The following is a 19405-nucleotide window of genomic DNA, read 5'->3' as shown; positions in this document are numbered from 1 at the left end:
AAACAGACAAACAAACAAAAAACATTCTGGGAATTGGCCTTTCTAAAAAAAAAAATAACATTTGTAGTTGGAACTGATGGAGAAGGAGCTGGGTGAAAAAAAAAATTTAGGTACTAGTTGATGTCCCCCCAAAGATTTCTAATTTGGTAAAGAACACAAATATGGCTTGAGATATGTGAGATGTACTCTTCATTACTATAGTCACAAGCCAAGTGAGGCTATTAAAATTTAAGTTAATTTAAATAAAACACAAAATTTGGTGTGGTGGCATACTCCTAGAATCCTAGTGACTCCAAAGGATCACAAGTTAGAGGACAGTCTCAGCAACTTAGAGAGGCCTTAAGCAACTTAACAAGACCCTATCTCAAAATAAAAAATAAAAAGGGCTGGGGATGTGGTTCAATGGTTAAGCACCCCAACTCCCATCCCTGGAATAAATGAATAATAATATTACAAAAACTCATTTCCCAGTGGCACTAGCTATGGTTCAAGTGCCATTTGTGGTTAATGTGTACTATATTGGATAACACAGAGTCCATTTCTGTCACTGAAGGAAGTTATAATGTAGCAGAAAAATTGGAATAAAAATAGAGGACAGAGAAAGTGACTCTGGAAAGATCATGAAGGTCCTTGTGGGTTGTCAGGAGGACTTGGATCATCCAAGTGCACTAGAAAGACTTTGGATGCTGTCAAGTAGGGGAGAGACATCATTCAACTTGCATTTTCTGACTATCATTCTGCTGCAAAAGAAAATCAATTACAAGTAGGGCAGGACCAATTTGTTATTGTGATTGTCATGATTAGAGATGACGATGGGTTTCTGGATTGGTTATTATGAGAGCGGTGGTGAAAAGTAAATGGAATCAGGATATAGTGTAGAGGGAGAATCCAGTGGATTTGCTAATAGCATGGAAGAATTAACCAAGATAATCAGAAGTGTATCAAGGACAATGTCCTACTTGGGGCTTGAGGTAGGTGGTTATGTTCCTTATCAGATGAAAAAACGCTGAGGAGAAAGAGTTTGGGTGTGTAGGTGGAAGAGATTAGAAGGAAGTACTTAGAAGTGGAAGAATTTTTAGATGCATTCTCTTTTAGGTATCTTTCAGAAAAAAAGAGTGTAGAGGTCAGGTAGTTAGTGGAGAATGAGTGAATCCATGTTAAGGAGAGTAACCTTTTTTAAAAAAATATTTTTGTAGTTGTCAATGGACCTTTATTTTATTTATTCATATGCAGTGCTGAGGATTGAACCCAGTGCCTCACACATGCTAGGCAAGCACTCTACCACTGAGCTACCACCCCAGCCCAAGGTGGGGTGGGGGAGTAAACTTTTTTTTTTTTATTAGCTACATATGACATTACAATGATCTTGGCAATTCATACATTAAGCTTTTTAAAATCTTACAACAGTTTTACCTTAAGAGTAATTATATTTGGCAAAGGGCAAAGGATTTGTAGTTAGATTTGTTGTAGTTTGTATCTCCACAAATTACTAATAAAACCACATTAATCAGATTTGTCTAAGTGAAGAGCTTGTCAAGCCAAAGTTGAATTTTTCTTTCTATTGTTTATGCCCTTTCTTTTTCCACCTGTATATTTTCCTTATTCTTTTTCTGTTACGTCACTGTCTTAAAGTATTCATGCGTGATTGCTGAAGAATGTATACTGTAGGCATCATGGCTTATTTTATTAAGATGCTCTGCTAAATGTTCATTGTAAGTCACTTTGTTCAGTTAGCACAGGCTGTAGCTTTCTGTGTCTTTGTTTTTGTTCACTTCCCTTTGGTTTCTGGATGGTAACAGGGAGAAAAATCTACCTTCTATGCTTCTGGTGGAAGATATAACTTAAATCAAAGTTTTGAAAAATGGAAGGGGAACCATCGGTCAGGACATTGCTTCTGTCATACTATTGAGCAGCTCCAATGTGTCATTAACATACAGACCTAGTATTCTTGCTTTGCTGCTATTAGATAATGGCTTTTTTGTTTCTTTTCTATTACAACTTTTAAAAAGTTGTTAAAAAAATCTACAGAGTTCAGATTTTGTGATGATGTTGTCTTTTCTGAAGAAGGGAGATAATTGTGGAGTTAGAGGACAGAGAAAATGGAAATGTTCTAAAATCCCCCTCACTGTGATTTTCTAACCTTGATGTATGCCCAGAGTTCTACAGTTTTTTTTTTCAATTCAATGTGCTGTTTTTGATGCCAAGAGATATTAGCATGATTTTCCAATCAAGGTTTTGCACTCTGAAGTGTCCCAGGTAGGATCTGGCATATGAATCATATGTCTAAAAAGGAAACTCATGAAAGTATGTGTGCATGCTAGGGGGCTCATTTGTCTTTGGCAAAGACATTGCTATTCCTGTTTCCTTAATTATTAGACAGATGGTGCCACTGCCACTGACTAGCTGCCCAAATTGTACTCCTGTGTGGTTGCACAGTTCTGGACACGTGACACAGAGAAGCTGTATTATCACAACCCCTATCTATCCATTTATGTCATGATATTAATATGAATACCTGCCTCTCACTACAACACACAGTTTTCCATGAAGCTAAGTCTAAAACTATGCCATCTGCTTCCCCTGCCCCCATGAATTAATTTTATTTCAAGTGCCTCCTTTTGGCATTTTTCAAGTCTTCATTTCTACACATAAAATTCAGTGGTATTTTGAACCAATTATCCAAATACTCCAGGCTACAAACACACTTTAACCTGGAATGCCAAGATAATTAAGACAAAATTGTTTTATTATTAATATTAGTGAGAGCAAATGACATCTGAGATAGTCATATTAAAATTGAACAATTGTGGACACTTTTAAGAAGAAATCAGTTCCCAAGGAACACTGGAGGTGTTTTTTTTTTTTAATTTCATTTGACAGATATTGAATTATTTAAAACTTCTTTAGTTTCTCAAATACTATATACCATAGTAAATGAACATCCTTAATCCTTAATAACTAAGGTCCTGATTATTTTTTTCTCCTAAGTTTAATCTTCATTGTAGATGTTATATTTCACTATTTGGGCTTCTGAACTCTGTAAGCTTTTTTTTTTTTTTTTTTTTTTTTGGTGCTGGAAGTTGAAGCTAGGGCCTTAGGAATGCTAGGCAAGAACCCTACCACTGAGCTACATCCCCAGTCCTCTGTATTCCTTCTTGAGGCTATGGGCATTAATAGTGCAATTTTATTATTAAGAGTGAAAACTGTTAATATTTGTACCTTGGACTTTTCTAAAGTTACACATTTTTTTTTTTTAATATATGATATCCCTTCCCCTTCTTTCTAATGCTATGGTGCATGGTCTATATAACTGTGAGATTCTTCCATCTTTTGAATAAAAAGGACAGGCTTGACTTCTCTGTTGAAAATAGATCTCTCAGCAGGAGCAGCCAAAGCATTACAATGTCACCTGAAACTGACTTGCTGTTGTACTTGAGAACTTACTAGCATCTTTAAATCAAGACAGTAGCTGTAGGTGTCATTTTCAATGACAGTAGCAAGTATGTTGGCTCCCATTGCTTGTCAAGTAGCCAAACACAATCCTCATCCCCCACCCCCTCAGTGTCCTAGAAAGCTTAGTCTCAGTGCCAGACCCAGACCCCCTCATTCGCTAGCTGCCATATGCTGCGCGGTGGACCGGCCAGAGCAGCCACAGCAGCCCCTTCTCTAGCTTGTAAGTAGTAAGGGCCCAGCCCCGGGAAAAGGAGCAATCAAGCTGAGAGCAGCGCCTCCTCCGGGGGAGGGGCGGGAGCTCGGCTGAGAAAGCTTTCCTAGGGAGTTGCCTTAAAGAAAGAAAGCGGAATTGTCGATCACTCCAGTTGCCCGTTTAAATACAGTTTTAAGCAGTCATATCCACTCGTTTCCCTTCTGCAAAACTGCAAATCATCACCAACCTTGTACCAAAAAGAAAGGGGGGAAAAAAGCAAATCTCATTCTCTCTTCTCACCCTCCCTTTCCTCTCACCCTCCCTTCCTTTCCAGCTCGATCGCTCTCCCGCCCTCCTTTCTCCTGCCGCAGCCGCCAGAGTCTCGGTCTGTCTCTCCGACGGGACTTAGCAACTTCTTGGTTATTTCTCAGCCCCTTTCCCATTTTTTCCGACTGTTTGCCATGAACTGGACCGACAGACGCGGAGGGGGCTTTGCTTTCAGTCCCAGGGAATGGCGATTCGCGTCCCGGGGCCGAGCGGGAGAGGATCGGCCCAGGAGAAAGAAAGAGTGATAGAGAAAGAGCTGCAGAAAGAGAAGAGAGACCTCCATCAGCCGCTGGCCCGGCGCGCAGCAGCGCAGCGCGGAGCTGTGCCGGGAATGGCCCCGTGCTCGCCCTGCGCCCCCGGCTCCTCCAGCGTCAGACGCCCGGGTGCGCGGGATGCATTGGGCAATTTTTAAAATCCCGAAGTAGCAAGAGCCCTTTGAGTATATAAATCGGGGTTGGGGGTGGAGCAGAGGATTTTCAAAAGCTATTCAAAGAGCGAAAAGTCAAAGCCTGATTAACTTGAAGAAGTCCCTTTGGAGCATCTAGCGTTCTCCTGGAGTTATTCGAAAGCTGAAACTTTCAGTGGATTGTGGGCCTGGGGAGAAGAAGGGATTACGAGGGTGGGACTGGGAAGGGCGTGTGCACGCTCCTGTGTTGAGGGGTGGGGGCGTCGGTGGGGATTCGGTGAAGAAGGCACACCATGGCAGTTGCCAGCGAGGCCGCCCGAAAGAGGGACGAGCCGGGCCATGGCTGGGTGAGTCAAGCCCCAGTAGCTGGCCCGGACTGCCACCGTCGTGCGGATCCCCCATTGCCTCAGGGCTCGGGCTGCGGCGGCTGCTGGGGAGACCTGGTGCTGCAGCCGCTCCGGCGCTCCCGGAAACTTTCCTCGGCTCTGTGCGCGGGATCTCTTTCCTTTCTCCTGGCTCTGATGGTGAGGCTGGTCCGCGGGGAGATCGGCGGTGAGCTGGAGGAGAGTAAGGAGGCGGCAGCAACCGAGGAGGAGGAGGAAGCTGTCCCGGGAGCTGAAGGGGGCGTCTTCCCTGGCCCTCGAGGAGGTGTTGCCGGGGGCGGCGCGCCGCTCAGCCCTTGGCTGCAGCCCTCGGCACTACTCTTCAGTCTCCTGTGTGCCTTCTTCTGGATGGGCTTGTACCTCCTGCGCGCCGGGGTGCGCTTGCCTCTGGCCGTCGCGCTGCTGGCCGCCTGCTGCGGGGGGGAAGCGCTCGTCCAGATTGGGCTGGGCGTCGGGGAGGATCACTTACTCTCTCTCCCGGCCGCGGGGGTGGTGCTCAGCTGCTTGGCCGCCGCGACATGGCTGGTGCTGAGGCTGAGACTGGGTGTCCTCATGATCGCTTTGACTAGCGCGGTCAGGACCGTGTCCCTCATTTCCTTGGAAAGGTTCAAGGTCGCCTGGAGACCTTACCTGGCATATTTGGCCGGCATACTGGGGATCCTTCTGGCCAGGTACGTGGAGCAGATCTTACCGCAGTCCTCGGGGGCGGCTCCGAAGGAGCAATTTGGGTCCCAGCTAATTGCTGGGACCAAGGAAGATATCCCGGTGTTTAAGAGGAGGAGGCGGTCCAGCTCCGTGGTGTCCGCCGAGATGTCGGGCTGCAGCAGCAAGTCTCATCGAAGGACCTCTCTGCCCTGTATACCAAGGGATCAGGTAAGCACTGGAAGCTCCTTTCTCTGCTCTCGGGGAAACTTCGAACTCTTGGGAAGCGACGCAAACTGAAGGGAATCCGGGCGTTGGCAGGAAGCTAGCTTAGGAAAGTGCTATAACTTTAGACTTAGTAAGAAACAAGCATATTGGGGTTTTGTTTTTCTTTCTCTTTTCTCTGAGTATTTTATAATCTGAACAACAGAAACACGAAGAAGTAACAAAACTAAAGGGCGTTTGCACCGTCTTTCACAGCTGGGCCAACTTTGCAAATATACTACACCTGGTGTTCGGCTTCCCTACAACTTTACTCTGTCCTTCTTCCCTTAGCAGAAATTTTATAATTAGTTTTTTTTGTTTGTTTGTTTAAGTAGTGGGCGATTTTCAACACATAGGTTTTCTTAGATTTCTCTCTCTCTCTTTCTTTCTTTTCTTTTCTTTTTTATAAATTTCTTATAAAGTGACAGGCAAACATTTACAAAACCAGTAAGAAAAAAGATTCTACAGCAAAACGAGGCATCCTTGAAGGTGAGGTATTGATACACACTTTGCTTTTGCAGGAAGTTTTATTTGGAGAGAATGCATCTGATGGTACCCAGTTGGTTTTTAAATATAATTTATTGACGTGCATTATATTATGCCAGTGTGTTTTGTATTCTAAACATAAACTTCAAATTTGGGGACTAATGCCTGAACTTCAGAATGGTTCGAAATTGTAAATTGTGCTGTTATTGTTAAGTAAAAAATAACATTTTCTTGGGTATTTGCATAATTAAGTGGATAGTTAGAAATTTAAATGGACCTATGACTGTTTTACAGAAAATATTTATTCAGGAGGATATTTCTAAGATTGCTGGTGATCTTTATATATCATTCATAAAGGAGGAGGTGGAAGAATCTAGAATTATAAATGAAGGTGTGAATAAAAGTTTAGTCAGTTTGGAGAATGAATTTTCTTACTATCATTAAATTTTTTAAGTCCATAGAATCATTGCTATAAATGGTGTCATAGAACAAATTCCAATTTAAAATACAAATTATACCTCAAAAGCCATACTTGTTCAATTCTGTACTTGAAGGAGATTTGACACTTGATGAAGAGGGTGGAAAGCTGGTAATGTACAGCAGTTGGAAATTTATGCTTTTCCTACTTAAATTTATGCCTACCTGTATGACACCGTTAGGACAACTTCAGGGAGTTCAAGAATATCCTAACATACAGCAAGCTTTTTCTTTTTAGGTTATTCTGTGGGTAATCATTTAAGTATTTCTAAGAAGTAGAAGTCACCATATGCTGTGGGTAACTAGTTTGTTTCTGAAAGGGAGTTGATTAAGAGATCTGTGGTTGGTTGACATTATTTAGCAAAGTGAAGGACAGCATCATAATCTCTTGTGTTTATTTTAAAACAAATGTACTTATTTAGCTTTTTATTTAGATAAAGCAAATATTTCTTGGACTTAAGCTTACTCTAAGAGTAAAGGAAAAAAAAATAGGCCACTGACTGATACTTAGTTTGGGTAGAAATTTGGAGAACTTTGGAATAAAATAATATACCTATTTATGGGTAAACTAATTAGAGTAAAAACACAATTTAATTTGTTTTCACAGGTACAGGAGAAAATGTCTCTTAAATAAAGACATCGCTGGTTTAAATGTGTTTAGAACATGCTCTTCTTTAACTTATAGGGAAATTTGATTGTGGTTCTTATAAAATTGAACCGTAATTTCTAATAAAAAAAAATCTGGACTTATGCATAAAAAACTTGACCCTAAATTAATATCATTTAGTCTCTAAAATTAAATTTCTTAAGTTTCGCTTAACATCTGAGGGAGTTAAGAATGGATTTAAGATAAGGTTCAGGTGAATGGCCTAGTCATGTTAATTAACTCATAGATTTTCATTGGTTTTTCTCTAGTTTAAATTAGCAGATGAGAATTGGAATAATCATATAAAATAACAGAGCATGGCATTTTTAAATGTTTTACTGATTAATGCTTTTGAAAAATGCATATTTGTTATGTATTTTGATGAATTTCTTGGGTTACTGGTTTTTTAAAGGCTGTGTTTATTAACAGTGTTCTAAAATGAGAGACTATTTCACATGGCTGAGGGTAAAATAAGATTACTTTTAGCAGAAATTTAGATCCTTGAAGTTTTAATGAGGGCATGGGTGAGTGTGCCAGTCACTGAAGACTAGTTTTATATATGACCCATTAAAGTTGTTGCTGAGTATAATTGTGGGGAGTGGGTGGGAACTAACATGGGATGGTATATTATGAGGGCGATATCTCATAGTTAACTGTGTGAAAAGTTCAGGAGCTATATAGTAAATGGCTTATCTGTTTTATCATAAGGAAACAAACTTCTGATGAAGGGTGCAAAGTGTACCACTGTCATTTGCATACTTTATGAAGTTAGCATTCAAAACAATTATAAAACGAATATAAAACACTTTCCTGAATGCTACCAAATAGTAGCAAGTCAAGACAATACTCATAAGCAACAAGTGATTTTTTATAAAAACTTTATTCTTTGTAGTTATACATGATAGTAGAATACATTTTGATATATTTATACAAGCATGGAATATATATCTTATTCTAATTAGAATCCCAGTGTTGTGGATATACACTGATTGTGAGATTCAGTATGGTAACAAGTGAATTTTAAATAGTGTAAGCACAGAGGTCTCCTGAGAATTTATTCAGAGATTGCTCATTGTGAAGTTTAAAGGTGAGAGAATTTCAGCATTTTTTTCTTACGATGGATGACGGTGGATGTTTGCTTATGAATGCTCTCTTCAGTGTTTTTCAATTCTTAAAAGACAGAGAGAATATCTGATAAAATTCTCATAAGACCAAACAATTAACACGTATACCCCACCCCACCTTATTCCCTTCCTTCCAGAACTTTAAGTCTGTAGAATGACTAAGTCTATAGTTTAGATGTTACATGTAGAATTAAGTTTTGCAGCAGGATGATAAAAAGATATTCTCAAGCGAGAAAGAAAATAGGTCTAGTTCTTGATCACAAAAGTAATCAGGAATTGGTTGATAAGCAAGGATTCAAGAGAATGTTTCTTCATTTTCAATAAATAAGTAAGTTTATAGCGTCTCTGTGGCTTATAGTTAAGTCTTACCAGCCCAGTATCCTCCAGACTGAGGCTGAGTCTGTAGATGATTGTGTCTAACTGTACTTTCTAGACTGGCAGTATTAAGTCCAGCATTCACCCCCTGTAGTGTATATATTCTAGTGGATTTTTACATTTGAGAGCAGGTAAGATATACCTGAGATCAGGATGCCACTGTAACCCTGTAAACACTGGAATATACAGAGGTACCTAGAATTTGTTGAGTTTTGGGGTACTAATAATTAATAAATATGATTAATGTTTATTTTATGATTTATGATTAATTTGTTGAGTTATTAGGTACTAATAATTAATAAATATGATTAATGCATGATTAATAAATATTATTTTCAATGTAAAATTTTAGTTAACATTTGGAAACTGTATTTGAGGGATGTCTATTCTCTTTGTATCATACAATATATATGTTGTTCCTCTGTAATTACTGTGACCACTTTTCTCATTCACTTTTGAAAGATTCCAAACCAAATGCAATTTTAGTTACATTAAGAAAAATTTCATATTTTTACCTGTGGTTTCACATAAATACAAGGCATGTGTCTCTGTCCATGAATGCATTTAAATCACTTAATGATAAAACTCTTTGTGATGGGCAAAACTTCAGTCAGAAATTAACTCAGATTGTTTCCTGTGACTGTTTATCTAAGCTGTTAATTAAACATCTTCAGCATACAATAATGTATTATTGTAGAAATATAAGTTGGTTTTGTTATCAAAAGAATCAAATTTTTGATCCCTGATGTGGGGAAGACATTTTCAAGTAAAAAAGCAAACAAAACAAAAATAGGAGAAAGAGTATGGTTTTTGATGACAGACATTGGATGGTAGGGATATGGTGGGCTTTATATCATTGGTAAAAGGTACAACTCACTTTTATAGATACAAACTACAGAATCTTTTTTTTCTGAACATCTAGAATACATTATATTTTAAATTCTTAAATACACTACAATATATTATATATTTCAAATTGAATAAATTTCAGAATTAATCATGGACTTTAAATTGTAACTTCTGTCATTTCCATAGCAGTATTCATCTTATGGGGTTATAAAGAGCAATGTTGATTATTTATGACTTGGTGACAGAATTAAAATTAATGCTAAATTCTTAAAATATCAAAAAGGAAAAACAAGATTTTTCTTATCTCCCAGGAAAGGTGAGGGAAAAGAATGTTTTGTTTTTCTGTAATTTTTTTAAAATCATGATTTTATTTGTGAATATAGATATTTAAGGCATACTGAAAAACTTTTTTAACTGACAGAAATAGTCAGTGAATCTATATAAATTTACAGAGGTTGGAAGGAGTGAAAACAGTCATTTTACTCTTTCTGTATTGAGCCTGAAGTGTAAAAAGTTAAAACTGTAGAACTGAAAGAAATGCTGTGTATGCTGGGCTGTCATGTTAATTAAATAAACAACCAGAACACTGACTCTGTGTATGAAATACATTTTGAAAAGTCAGGGGAGGGGATGCAGGCAGGCAAGGGTGAGTGACATTGGCATGAAAAAACATTCATTATATCTGTAGTGACATTTGTGTGAATTTGTAGTATTCTATTAGGAAATTCAGCTCTGAAAATAATCTCTTCAGGACTCTAGTTGAATAAAAACTTCACCAAATCTAATTTCACTTCTATTTTGAATATCTTCACATTTATTATGCTAAAGTAGGGTGTTTATAAAGTTCCAAATTATGACTGTATTTTTAAGTACTTTATATTTAAAGATTTTCAGCTAATACTGTTTGTATCCGTAACAGCCCAGTAGAGTCTTTTGATTTCATTGAAAACTTGTGTTATATGATCTATAAAAAAAAAAAATGAGTGTATTCTGGGATTAGGGTGGGAGCTACATTTTTCAGAAAATGTTATGAAATGTACCATCTTGGATATAGGAAGATGATCAATGCAAGTATTGTATTATGGAGTATCCTACGAGATTTTGACATGTTGAAACTGTGTCTTTGCATTGTGTCATGGGGAATGTTTCTTTAGCTTTATGAAATGATGCCTAACTTTCCATGTTTATGATGACTTTCTTACTTAGTTCCTGTGTGTCTCCTGATCCGTGGACTCTTCCTCCTTCCTCTTTTCTGTGTGGTATTGATAATCATATCTTCTAAAAAAAAAAGCCCTCAAATACACATTGAAAAATCAATTTATGCTTAAATTCTACATTCATGTGTTTAACAAAGTTCTATCAAATAATTATGAAGAATGTCCAAAATCTCAGAAAGTCCAAAAATCTCCATATTTTTGTACTAAAGATATATTCTGCTAATATTCCAATGGACACTATTTCTTTAGAGAGACAGTATACATATATGGTTATATATACTTGAACTACTGTGAGCATTTTTAAAAATGAGGGTATATGTGTGTATATAAAGTAAGGATACCCTTGGGAATTATTCTAACTTTGAATTGAGAATGGAGGTTTGGGCCATTCTCAATATACAAATAATTGATGATGGAGGGGAAAAAGAAAGTCTGAAAGATGTATCTAAGGTGTAGTTCAAAGGAAAATTTGTTGGATAACTGTTGCCAAAAATGTTAGTTGGGCCAGATGAGGTCACACACCACTGTAATCCCAGCTACTTGGAAGATTGAGGTGGGAGGATGGCAAATTAATTGGAGGCCTTTTACCTTGTGAGACAGGGTCTCACTAGCAACTTAGTGAGACCCTGTCTCACAAGGTAAAAGGGCTGGAGATGTAGCTCAGAGATAGAGTCCTTGCCCTAGCATATGCAAGGTCCTGAGTTCAATCCCCAGTATTGCAAACCCTCCCCAAATTAGTTGGCTATACTTGTTCATTGAAAATATGCTGTTTTTAAATGAGGACATTACACTTAATGTCATCTGTAAAGGCCTTTGGTCGATCAGTCAATCAGATGTCAAAATAACACATTTTATCTGTGCATTACGCCTTGTGCTAAATACCAAAAATTGTACAGATATGACACAGCATCTCTCTCTCCAGGGTTTAGAGCTTATCCAGGATAATGAGGCATCCAAAGAAGAAGGGAAATTACAGCAAAAGATCTAAATGCCCCTGGAAGCAGTAGATGGAGGAATGAATACACATAATAACTTAGGGTGGGTTTTCAACCTGCACTCAGGACCATTCCTTCCTTCTTTGAGAGTATATGTAGAACTTTGTTTGTTCATTTTATGGGGAAAATGCCTATAGTGTCATAGTTTTTTGGAAGTTCATCCCCACATCTAAAATGGTTTAGATATTGAGCAACTTGGCATTCGAGACATGGGAATTTTTTCTTTGTGGTGGAAATTAATTTTGAACATGTACTATAAATACATCCTGAAGAAGTCTTTATACAACTTTACAAGATGTTTTCTGCACATCTGTATCATTCTCTTTCATTTGAGTATGCTGAGGAGGGAACCAACAAGAAGGAAGTCAGGCTAGCAGTTTGAAGTGTTTGTGTCTTGTGTGATTTTTACACATGAAGCCAACTCTAAATTCTCATTCAGAATTAAGGGACCGAGTAATCAGATGGAATATCAGATGTACAGATCACAAAGCCTTTTTGCCTTTGCAGTGAGTCAAATAGTACCATGTAGTCTATGGAATGTATTATTCTCGACTTAGTCCTTTCAATAAATACTGAGTGCATTCAGAAATCTAACTTTGTGGAGTCTTTATCTCATCACACAAAAGTGTTCAATGGCAGTGTGAATATTAATTTTTTTGTCCATGTTAGTGTTTCAATGAATTGATTTGAAGATGTTCAGGATTTCAAATTCAAGGCAAAAAACAATCCCCAAATCAGTAAAACATTTCTTTGTTAGCAAAAACATTTTATTACATGTGTTCACCAAAATTATTTTTCCCAGTTTCTCAGAAATCCATTAAGATGTAAGCAAATAGAATGTAATATTGAAGGAGGTCATGAAGAGCATTGCTTTTTAGAGGATAGAAAGTTATTTGGGAAAAGTCTCAAACTAAACAACCTCTGCATGTTCGATTTTATTAGAACTGTCACATATTATTAAGGAAGTTATGAATGATTACGAATACTTTCAAGTATAGCCCCAGTCTCTAATAGAGTAATACAAGTACTTAAGGGAACTTGTGTCTTTCCATCCTAAGAAAATGAGTGGTTATGAGATGAACATTTTTTTTTTGTGTTGGGGTATGTGTACATATGTGTATGTGTATGTGATCTTTTTTTTTTTTCCCCCTGCCAGGAAATTGCCTTGGTTGTATCAATTTGGTGGAGAAACAGTGTCACCCAGTGGCTTTGGTGAAAACAATTCAATAGAAATTTAGTACTACCCAAAATACATATTTAATTTTGCATTTTCTAATAGTAACATGAAAAAATGAAAACAGGTGTAATTTATATTAGTATGCTTTATTTATATCAACTTGTAATCAGTTTTTAAAAGATAGTTTGTTTTTGTGCACTGGATCTAAATATATGTTTTGTACTTAGAACACATTTCAATTTGTTGTAGCCACATTTTAGCCACCAGTAGACACGTGGCTAATGGCTGTGATATTGGATGGTGCTGTTGCACATTTTGAATATGGTGAAATACTTGAATAATGTCACCTCTTCAGTTATAGTGGAAAGTCTGTAGATTTAATAAAGAATCTTTCAGAGTTTGATCTTCATAGCTCATTTTTGTACTACTTCAATAGTTGGTTGGCAAGACCCTCTTCCCTGTTTCCTTCATTTTGCATTACTTTACTACATATTTTAAAAAAATGATTATTTTCATTGGAGGGGACACAATGCAGTCGTTAATGAATTTTTATGTTTATCTGATTTATAATACAGTATCAATATTTCCAGTTCATTATGAATTTGTCTTTCATAGTCTTGTAGGTAACGGGGATTGCTTATGTGCAGTGTGAACACATCACATGTTCATGGTGATTAGTCTATAATTAGTTTATCTAATGTCTCTTTGGTAATGAAAGTGCTTATGTTTGTAGTGCAGGGTGTTATCTTTGTAACTTAGGAAACTAAAGTGACAAGCCTGTCTGTAGCTTTAATGGATGAAAATTATAGCAGTGCCTGTGAAGGGCTGATGATTTCCTCACCTTTGCTTATGTAAACACCACCTCCATAGAAGGAAGTTGAAAATGCATCCATTTTGTATATAGAAAGGATTGGAGATTTGGCTAGTGTGGAATTTCTTAGCTCAGTATTCAGATTAGGTGACTTTTGGAGCCCTTTTCTCAGTTTAGCCTGCAGGCTGTGATTTCAGACTGTTTCAGGTGATACAGACTAGAAATAATTAATGTCGTGTTCCTCCTATCGTTTCTTAAACTCTATGAATTCATTGTTTGTAGGTGTGGTTCCACTGTTACATGAAGCATTAATGAGAAGCTGGGCGCAGTGGTGCACAACTGTAATCCCAGAAATTTGGGAGGCTGAGGCAGGATGATAGCAAGTTCAGGACAATCCAGGTCAATTTAGCAAGATGTTGTTTCAAAATAAAAACATAAAAGGACTGGTGATGTAGCTCAGGGGTAAAGCACATGGGTTCAAAGCTCAGGACAAAAAAAAAGTTTTTATTGCATGGAATGTTCTTTTATATGGATAGATAAATAGGTTGATTTTTTTCTCCCCAGTACTGTGGGTTGAACCCACTGGTGGTTTACCTCTAAGCTATATCCCCAGTCCTTTTATTTTTTGAAACAGGATTTTACTAAGTTGTATGGGGCTTTGCTAAATTGCCCAGGTTGGCCTTGAAGTTGCAATCCTCCTGCCTCAGTCTCTTGAGTCTCTGGGATTTTAGGTATGTGCCACCATGCCTGCTCATAGGTTGAGTTTTTAAAAATTAGGCATTAATTTTGTGTACAGTGGTTTGTATCTATATAGGATACTTATAGTGACTTTTGGACAAGGCATATTAATTATCATTGTATTACAGAATAAAAATAATAGGATGCATAGATTTTCACATATTACTTAGGAAATAATCTATAAAGTCCCAAAGGCAATAAAGTAATGGTCTACAAAATAGCACATTTGGATATAATAAAGTAATATGGGCTCTGGTTCACTTCCAGTGAAGCTGACTTATTTTAGACTTCTTGAAAGAGCTCACTGAAGCTCACTGTTACTGCCATTGTAACACTCAATATTACTTGAAAGAGTTTGTACTTGAATGTAACTAGTCATTTGCCCTGGCTAATTTTGAAGTTGCTTTAAATTTATTCATCTTATAAATTTTTTTCACCCAGTCTCCTTTCCCTCTCTCCTTCTCCTCCTCCCTCTCCTGTCCATTTTATTTCATGTTCTTTTTATCTAATATATTCTTCTGCAGAGTGTGTTCAAAAATTAAAGGAATGTCTTTCTGTCCTCCAGAGTACCTTGTAAGAATATAGAAATGGTTTTATACAAGAAGCTTTGTGGTTTGGGGTTAATAGGATTTTAGTAAAAATTTCCATCTTCTGAAGTAAGTTGAATTAACTGAATAATTATGCTGTGTTTGTGGCAAGTGTTTACCCTCTCTATGTGCGACCCACTTCAGTAAGCTTCAGAAGTGTGAAGTTGCAGGAATATTGTTTTGGGAGAATGTTTAATTTTTTTGGCAAACTGATGTCATGCCATGTGGAGGGAGCATCCTTAGCACATGTTTAAGCTGGTGTGAATACAAAGGAAATAGCTTTTCATTTTTATCTTAAATGTTTCAGAGGATCAAATTAAAGGCCCTCTTATGAAATACTCCTTAAGAGGCAGTGTTTTGTTCTTATGGTACGAATCACCCCCTTTTGGGAGTTAGTATTTCAGAGTCCGGTCTTGCCAACAGTCTCCCAAAATTTGGGTAAGGCCTATTGAACATTGAGAATTTGGTGTGTTGAGAATTTGCTTTCTAGGTTCTGGAACTGAAGATCAGATCATGATAAGTTTTTTGGTTTTTTTTTTTTTTTTGATACTAGTGATTGAACCTGGACACTTGACCACTAAGCCAATCCCCAGTCCTATTTTGCATCTTATTTAGAGAAAGAGTCTCACTGAGTTGCTTAGTGCCTTGCTTTTGCCGAGGTTGACTTTGAACTCATGATTCAGCCTCCTGAACCTCAGGGATTACAGGTCTGTGCCACTGTGTTGGGCTTCATGACAGTTTTCATTACAAAATCACATTTTTGAACCTCCTTGTTTCAGTCATTTTTTAAAGAAAAATTTGGCCCAGTGCATTACTCTTTGTAGGTGCTGGCTACCTGGCAGGATAAATGCATAGAAAAGAAATAAGTGACTGTTAACCTGAAATATTTTTTCTTCCCAGTGCCCTGATATTGCACAGTGACTGAATTCATTGAACCCATATTGTCCCATCATCCTAGATAGGGAACACCTAAAAAAAAATTAATGTAATATTATATGATAATTATAATATAACAATATCAACAGTCACTAATATCAATGTAATAATATAGATAAGTTCTAAATTATGATTTCCAACCTATTTTAATGCACTTGTTTCAATTTCATTGAAATATTTTTGAATTGAAAACTTGGGATTTAATAGATTGAAGAAATTTCTGTTTAGAGATAAAAGGAAATAAACTATCAATAAATGTGTGAATTTAGAGTTTTAATATGTCTGCTTGCATTTTTGTTACTTTTAAAAACATTTTCTTATATATCTAAAGGGGTTAAATTTGGCCTGTTCCTTACTGGTAAGAAATTTCAAGTTCAACATGAGTCCTAGATATTTATTTTTAGTTCATGTCAACTGTAAATAACCAAGGCTACCAAGATCATTGTAGCATAAACTTTATGAAGATCTTTGAAATTAGGGTCCAATTTTTTAGGAAAAAAATCAATTTTTTTCCACTTTTCACTAATAGAATAAACTGATTTCATTTTCTCTCATCATTGACACAAAGATTTGAAGTATTCTGTTACTATTACTGATTTACATTTTTATTTATTTATTTATTTTTGTACCAGGGAGTGAACTCAGGGGCACTGGGCCACTAAGCCATATTCTGAGCCCGATTTTGCATTTTATGAGCCCTATTTTGTATTTTATTTAGAGACAGGGTCTCACTGAGTTGTTTAGTGCCTTGCTTTTGCAGAGGCTGGCTTTGAACTCATGATCCTCCTGCCTCAGCATAGGCCTGCACCACCACACAGGGCTGGGCTTTTTTCACACTTTTTGTCTGCATTGTTTTGAAAGAGTTTTTTTTTTTTTTTTTTTTTTTTTTTTTTTTTTTTTACTCAATAGCTGTTTCTCCTGAAAAGTCAAATGTAAGGTAAATACCATTTTATTTTTATCATTTTTCTTTTTTTGTGTGTGCTGTGAACCAAACCTAGGACCTTTCTCATGGTATCCACCCTCATTTTACCTCTCCGCAGCCCCTATTTTACTTTCTAATTGTGATCAGTTACAAAACATATTTTGAGATGGTTGCTCCCAGAGAAGACACTGTGAAATCGGCTTATTTAAAAATGTCATCCAGTTGCAGTGTGAAGTTTGATAGCATAATTTCAAGTCACGATGAGCTAAAAAAAAAAAAAAAAAAAGTTCGTAAGTTTTTATTGAAAAGAAAATTTTAGTTTATCCAGTCATGTTTTTAAAAAATTTATTTCTTGCATACATGACAATGGTGGAGTGCATTACATTCATAATTATCCAGTCATTTCTTTGGGAGGGTACCCTTAGTTTTTTTTTTGGTACCAACGATTGAACTCAGGGGCACTCAACCACTAAGCCACACCTCTAGTCTTATTTTGTATTTTACTTAGAGACAGCAACTCTCACTGAATTGCTTAGTGGTACCTTTAGTTTTTAAGAGAACTTGATTTGTTAAAATAAAACATTTTTGTCAATAGAAAACATTTTGTTGCTGTATTTTTTTTTTCTCCAATTCTTCTTGCAGTGCTGAGGATTGCACCCAGGACTTCAAGCATGCTAGGCAAGTGCTGTACTACTGAGCTACACAGACTGCTGTCTTAATGAAGATATTATCATATCTTCTTACTGAAATCAGAGATGTTTCTTTTGAGTTGTTATGCAGATTGTCATGAACTTAGATAACTTACAAGGACAATGCTTAGGAAAAAAGTTACTATCTTATGGCAACAAGTTTCTTTTTGTAGATGTCTTCTTGTCTTACAGTAGATTTTCTAGAAAAATTGCGGTTACTGACAACTTTGAGAGTTTAGAATTTTTTGAATAAATTATTTAAAAACAAATATTTTTGTATTTGAAAAATAATTGACAAATGAAGGAGTTATCAATTAATTTTAAAAATCAAAATGTAATCAAGCCATTTTTGAATTTATTAGACATTTTTATAAAAAGTTTAGAAGCAAAATCTTTTACATTTTTTGTTTGGGATATAGAGCTGTGTCTGTATTATCTTGAATAGTGACTGTTTCTACTCTCAGTGATTCGTTTTTGCTGTAGTTGGAATTGCTTTTGCTAGATAAACAGGACCTAAATTATTAGTAGTTGCTAAGGCAGTAGTCTCCTTTTATCCCCTTCTCTTCATTCTCCTTAACTTGAATAATAATTGAATTGACCCTTCTTAACCCCTTTAGAAAACTACAGCTAGAGTTTAAATGTTTTCAGTGGAACTTCTTTAAGCAATTAACTGGTCCTGATGAACAGCGTGAGAATTAGGCTGGGAATGTTAGATAACTTATCAGTGTTTAGTCATATCTTTATCTAAAAAAGTGACATTCAGAAATGGAAGCCCATGAAAATGTATTCATAAAACAATGTTAGTGCTTTGCTTGTGCAGAAAAACTTGACCAGGATCAAATGAATAATTCTTTAGTTTTCAAAATATATTTGTTGTATACTATTTTGGGGGGGGCAGTGTATGTATGCTAGGATTGAACCCAGGGATGGTTCAAGGAGCTCTACTACTGAGCTACATCCCCAGTCCTTTTCTTTTAACTTTATTTATTTATTTATTTACTTATCTATCTATCTATTTATTTATTTATTTTATTTGGTGCTGAGGATTGAACCCAGGGCATTGCAAGTGTGAGGCAAGCACTTTACTGCTGAGCCATAACCCCAGTTCCCCCCGCCACCTAATCCTTTTCATTTTTTAATTTTGAGATGGGAACTCACTAGTCATTAGAAATATAGGCCTGGGCCATTGCACCCAACTGTTGTATAGTATTTGGGGGAGCAAATGTTGGTGCACAGAATCACTGTTGGATGTTGGGCAGAAATTACAGACTTGCATTGTGGGCTTAGACTACAGTGGGATTTGTCCTTAGACTACCACACTCAGGTGATGCTCAGTGTAAGCTCTTAACAGTTTTCATGAACGTTTTGGACATTTCAGTACTTTCCAAGATACTGATTATTTACTTTCTTAGCACATTTATCACTTTGATTTATAAATGCACCCTAATGGCAATCTTATGTGAACTTTTACCTTTTATGTGAGCAGAATTGATTAAACATGTCAGCAAGTAAGTGTATCTGACTTAAGATCTCAGACTGTGTACAGAATATTTGCTACATTCTAAGCACTTTAATATGTCTACATTCTTCTTTTCCCCGACTTTTCTTCAGTTGATGATTAGTCTTATATAACTATAATGCCATGTTAATCAAGGTGTCATTTGTGAATCATAACAGTAAATGCCTCCAATTAATAGATTAGTCAACT

At 36.7% G+C, this 19405-nt stretch overlaps 1 protein-coding gene across 1 annotated transcript in view; it reads left to right on the top strand.

Moving 5' to 3' along the window:
• The first annotated feature begins 3601 nt into the window (after positions 1 to 3601).
• The window catches only part of Pde3a (phosphodiesterase 3A), a 312546-nt gene continuing 296742 nt past the window's right edge, over positions 3602 to 19405 (top strand). Inside the window, exons 1-2 of the mRNA XM_013360177.4 lie at positions 3602 to 3673; positions 3981 to 5635. Coding sequence (XP_013215631.3) covers positions 4673 to 5635 — 963 coding nt within the window. The 5' untranslated portion in view covers positions 3602 to 3673; positions 3981 to 4672. The remainder of the gene's footprint in view (positions 3674 to 3980; positions 5636 to 19405) is intronic.

Source organism: Ictidomys tridecemlineatus, chromosome 6 (genome assembly GCF_052094955.1).
Source record: "Ictidomys tridecemlineatus isolate mIctTri1 chromosome 6, mIctTri1.hap1, whole genome shotgun sequence".
In the NCBI taxonomy this organism is placed as follows: domain Eukaryota; kingdom Metazoa; phylum Chordata; class Mammalia; order Rodentia; family Sciuridae; genus Ictidomys; species Ictidomys tridecemlineatus.
This window is presented reverse-complemented; position numbering and strand designations above follow the sequence as displayed.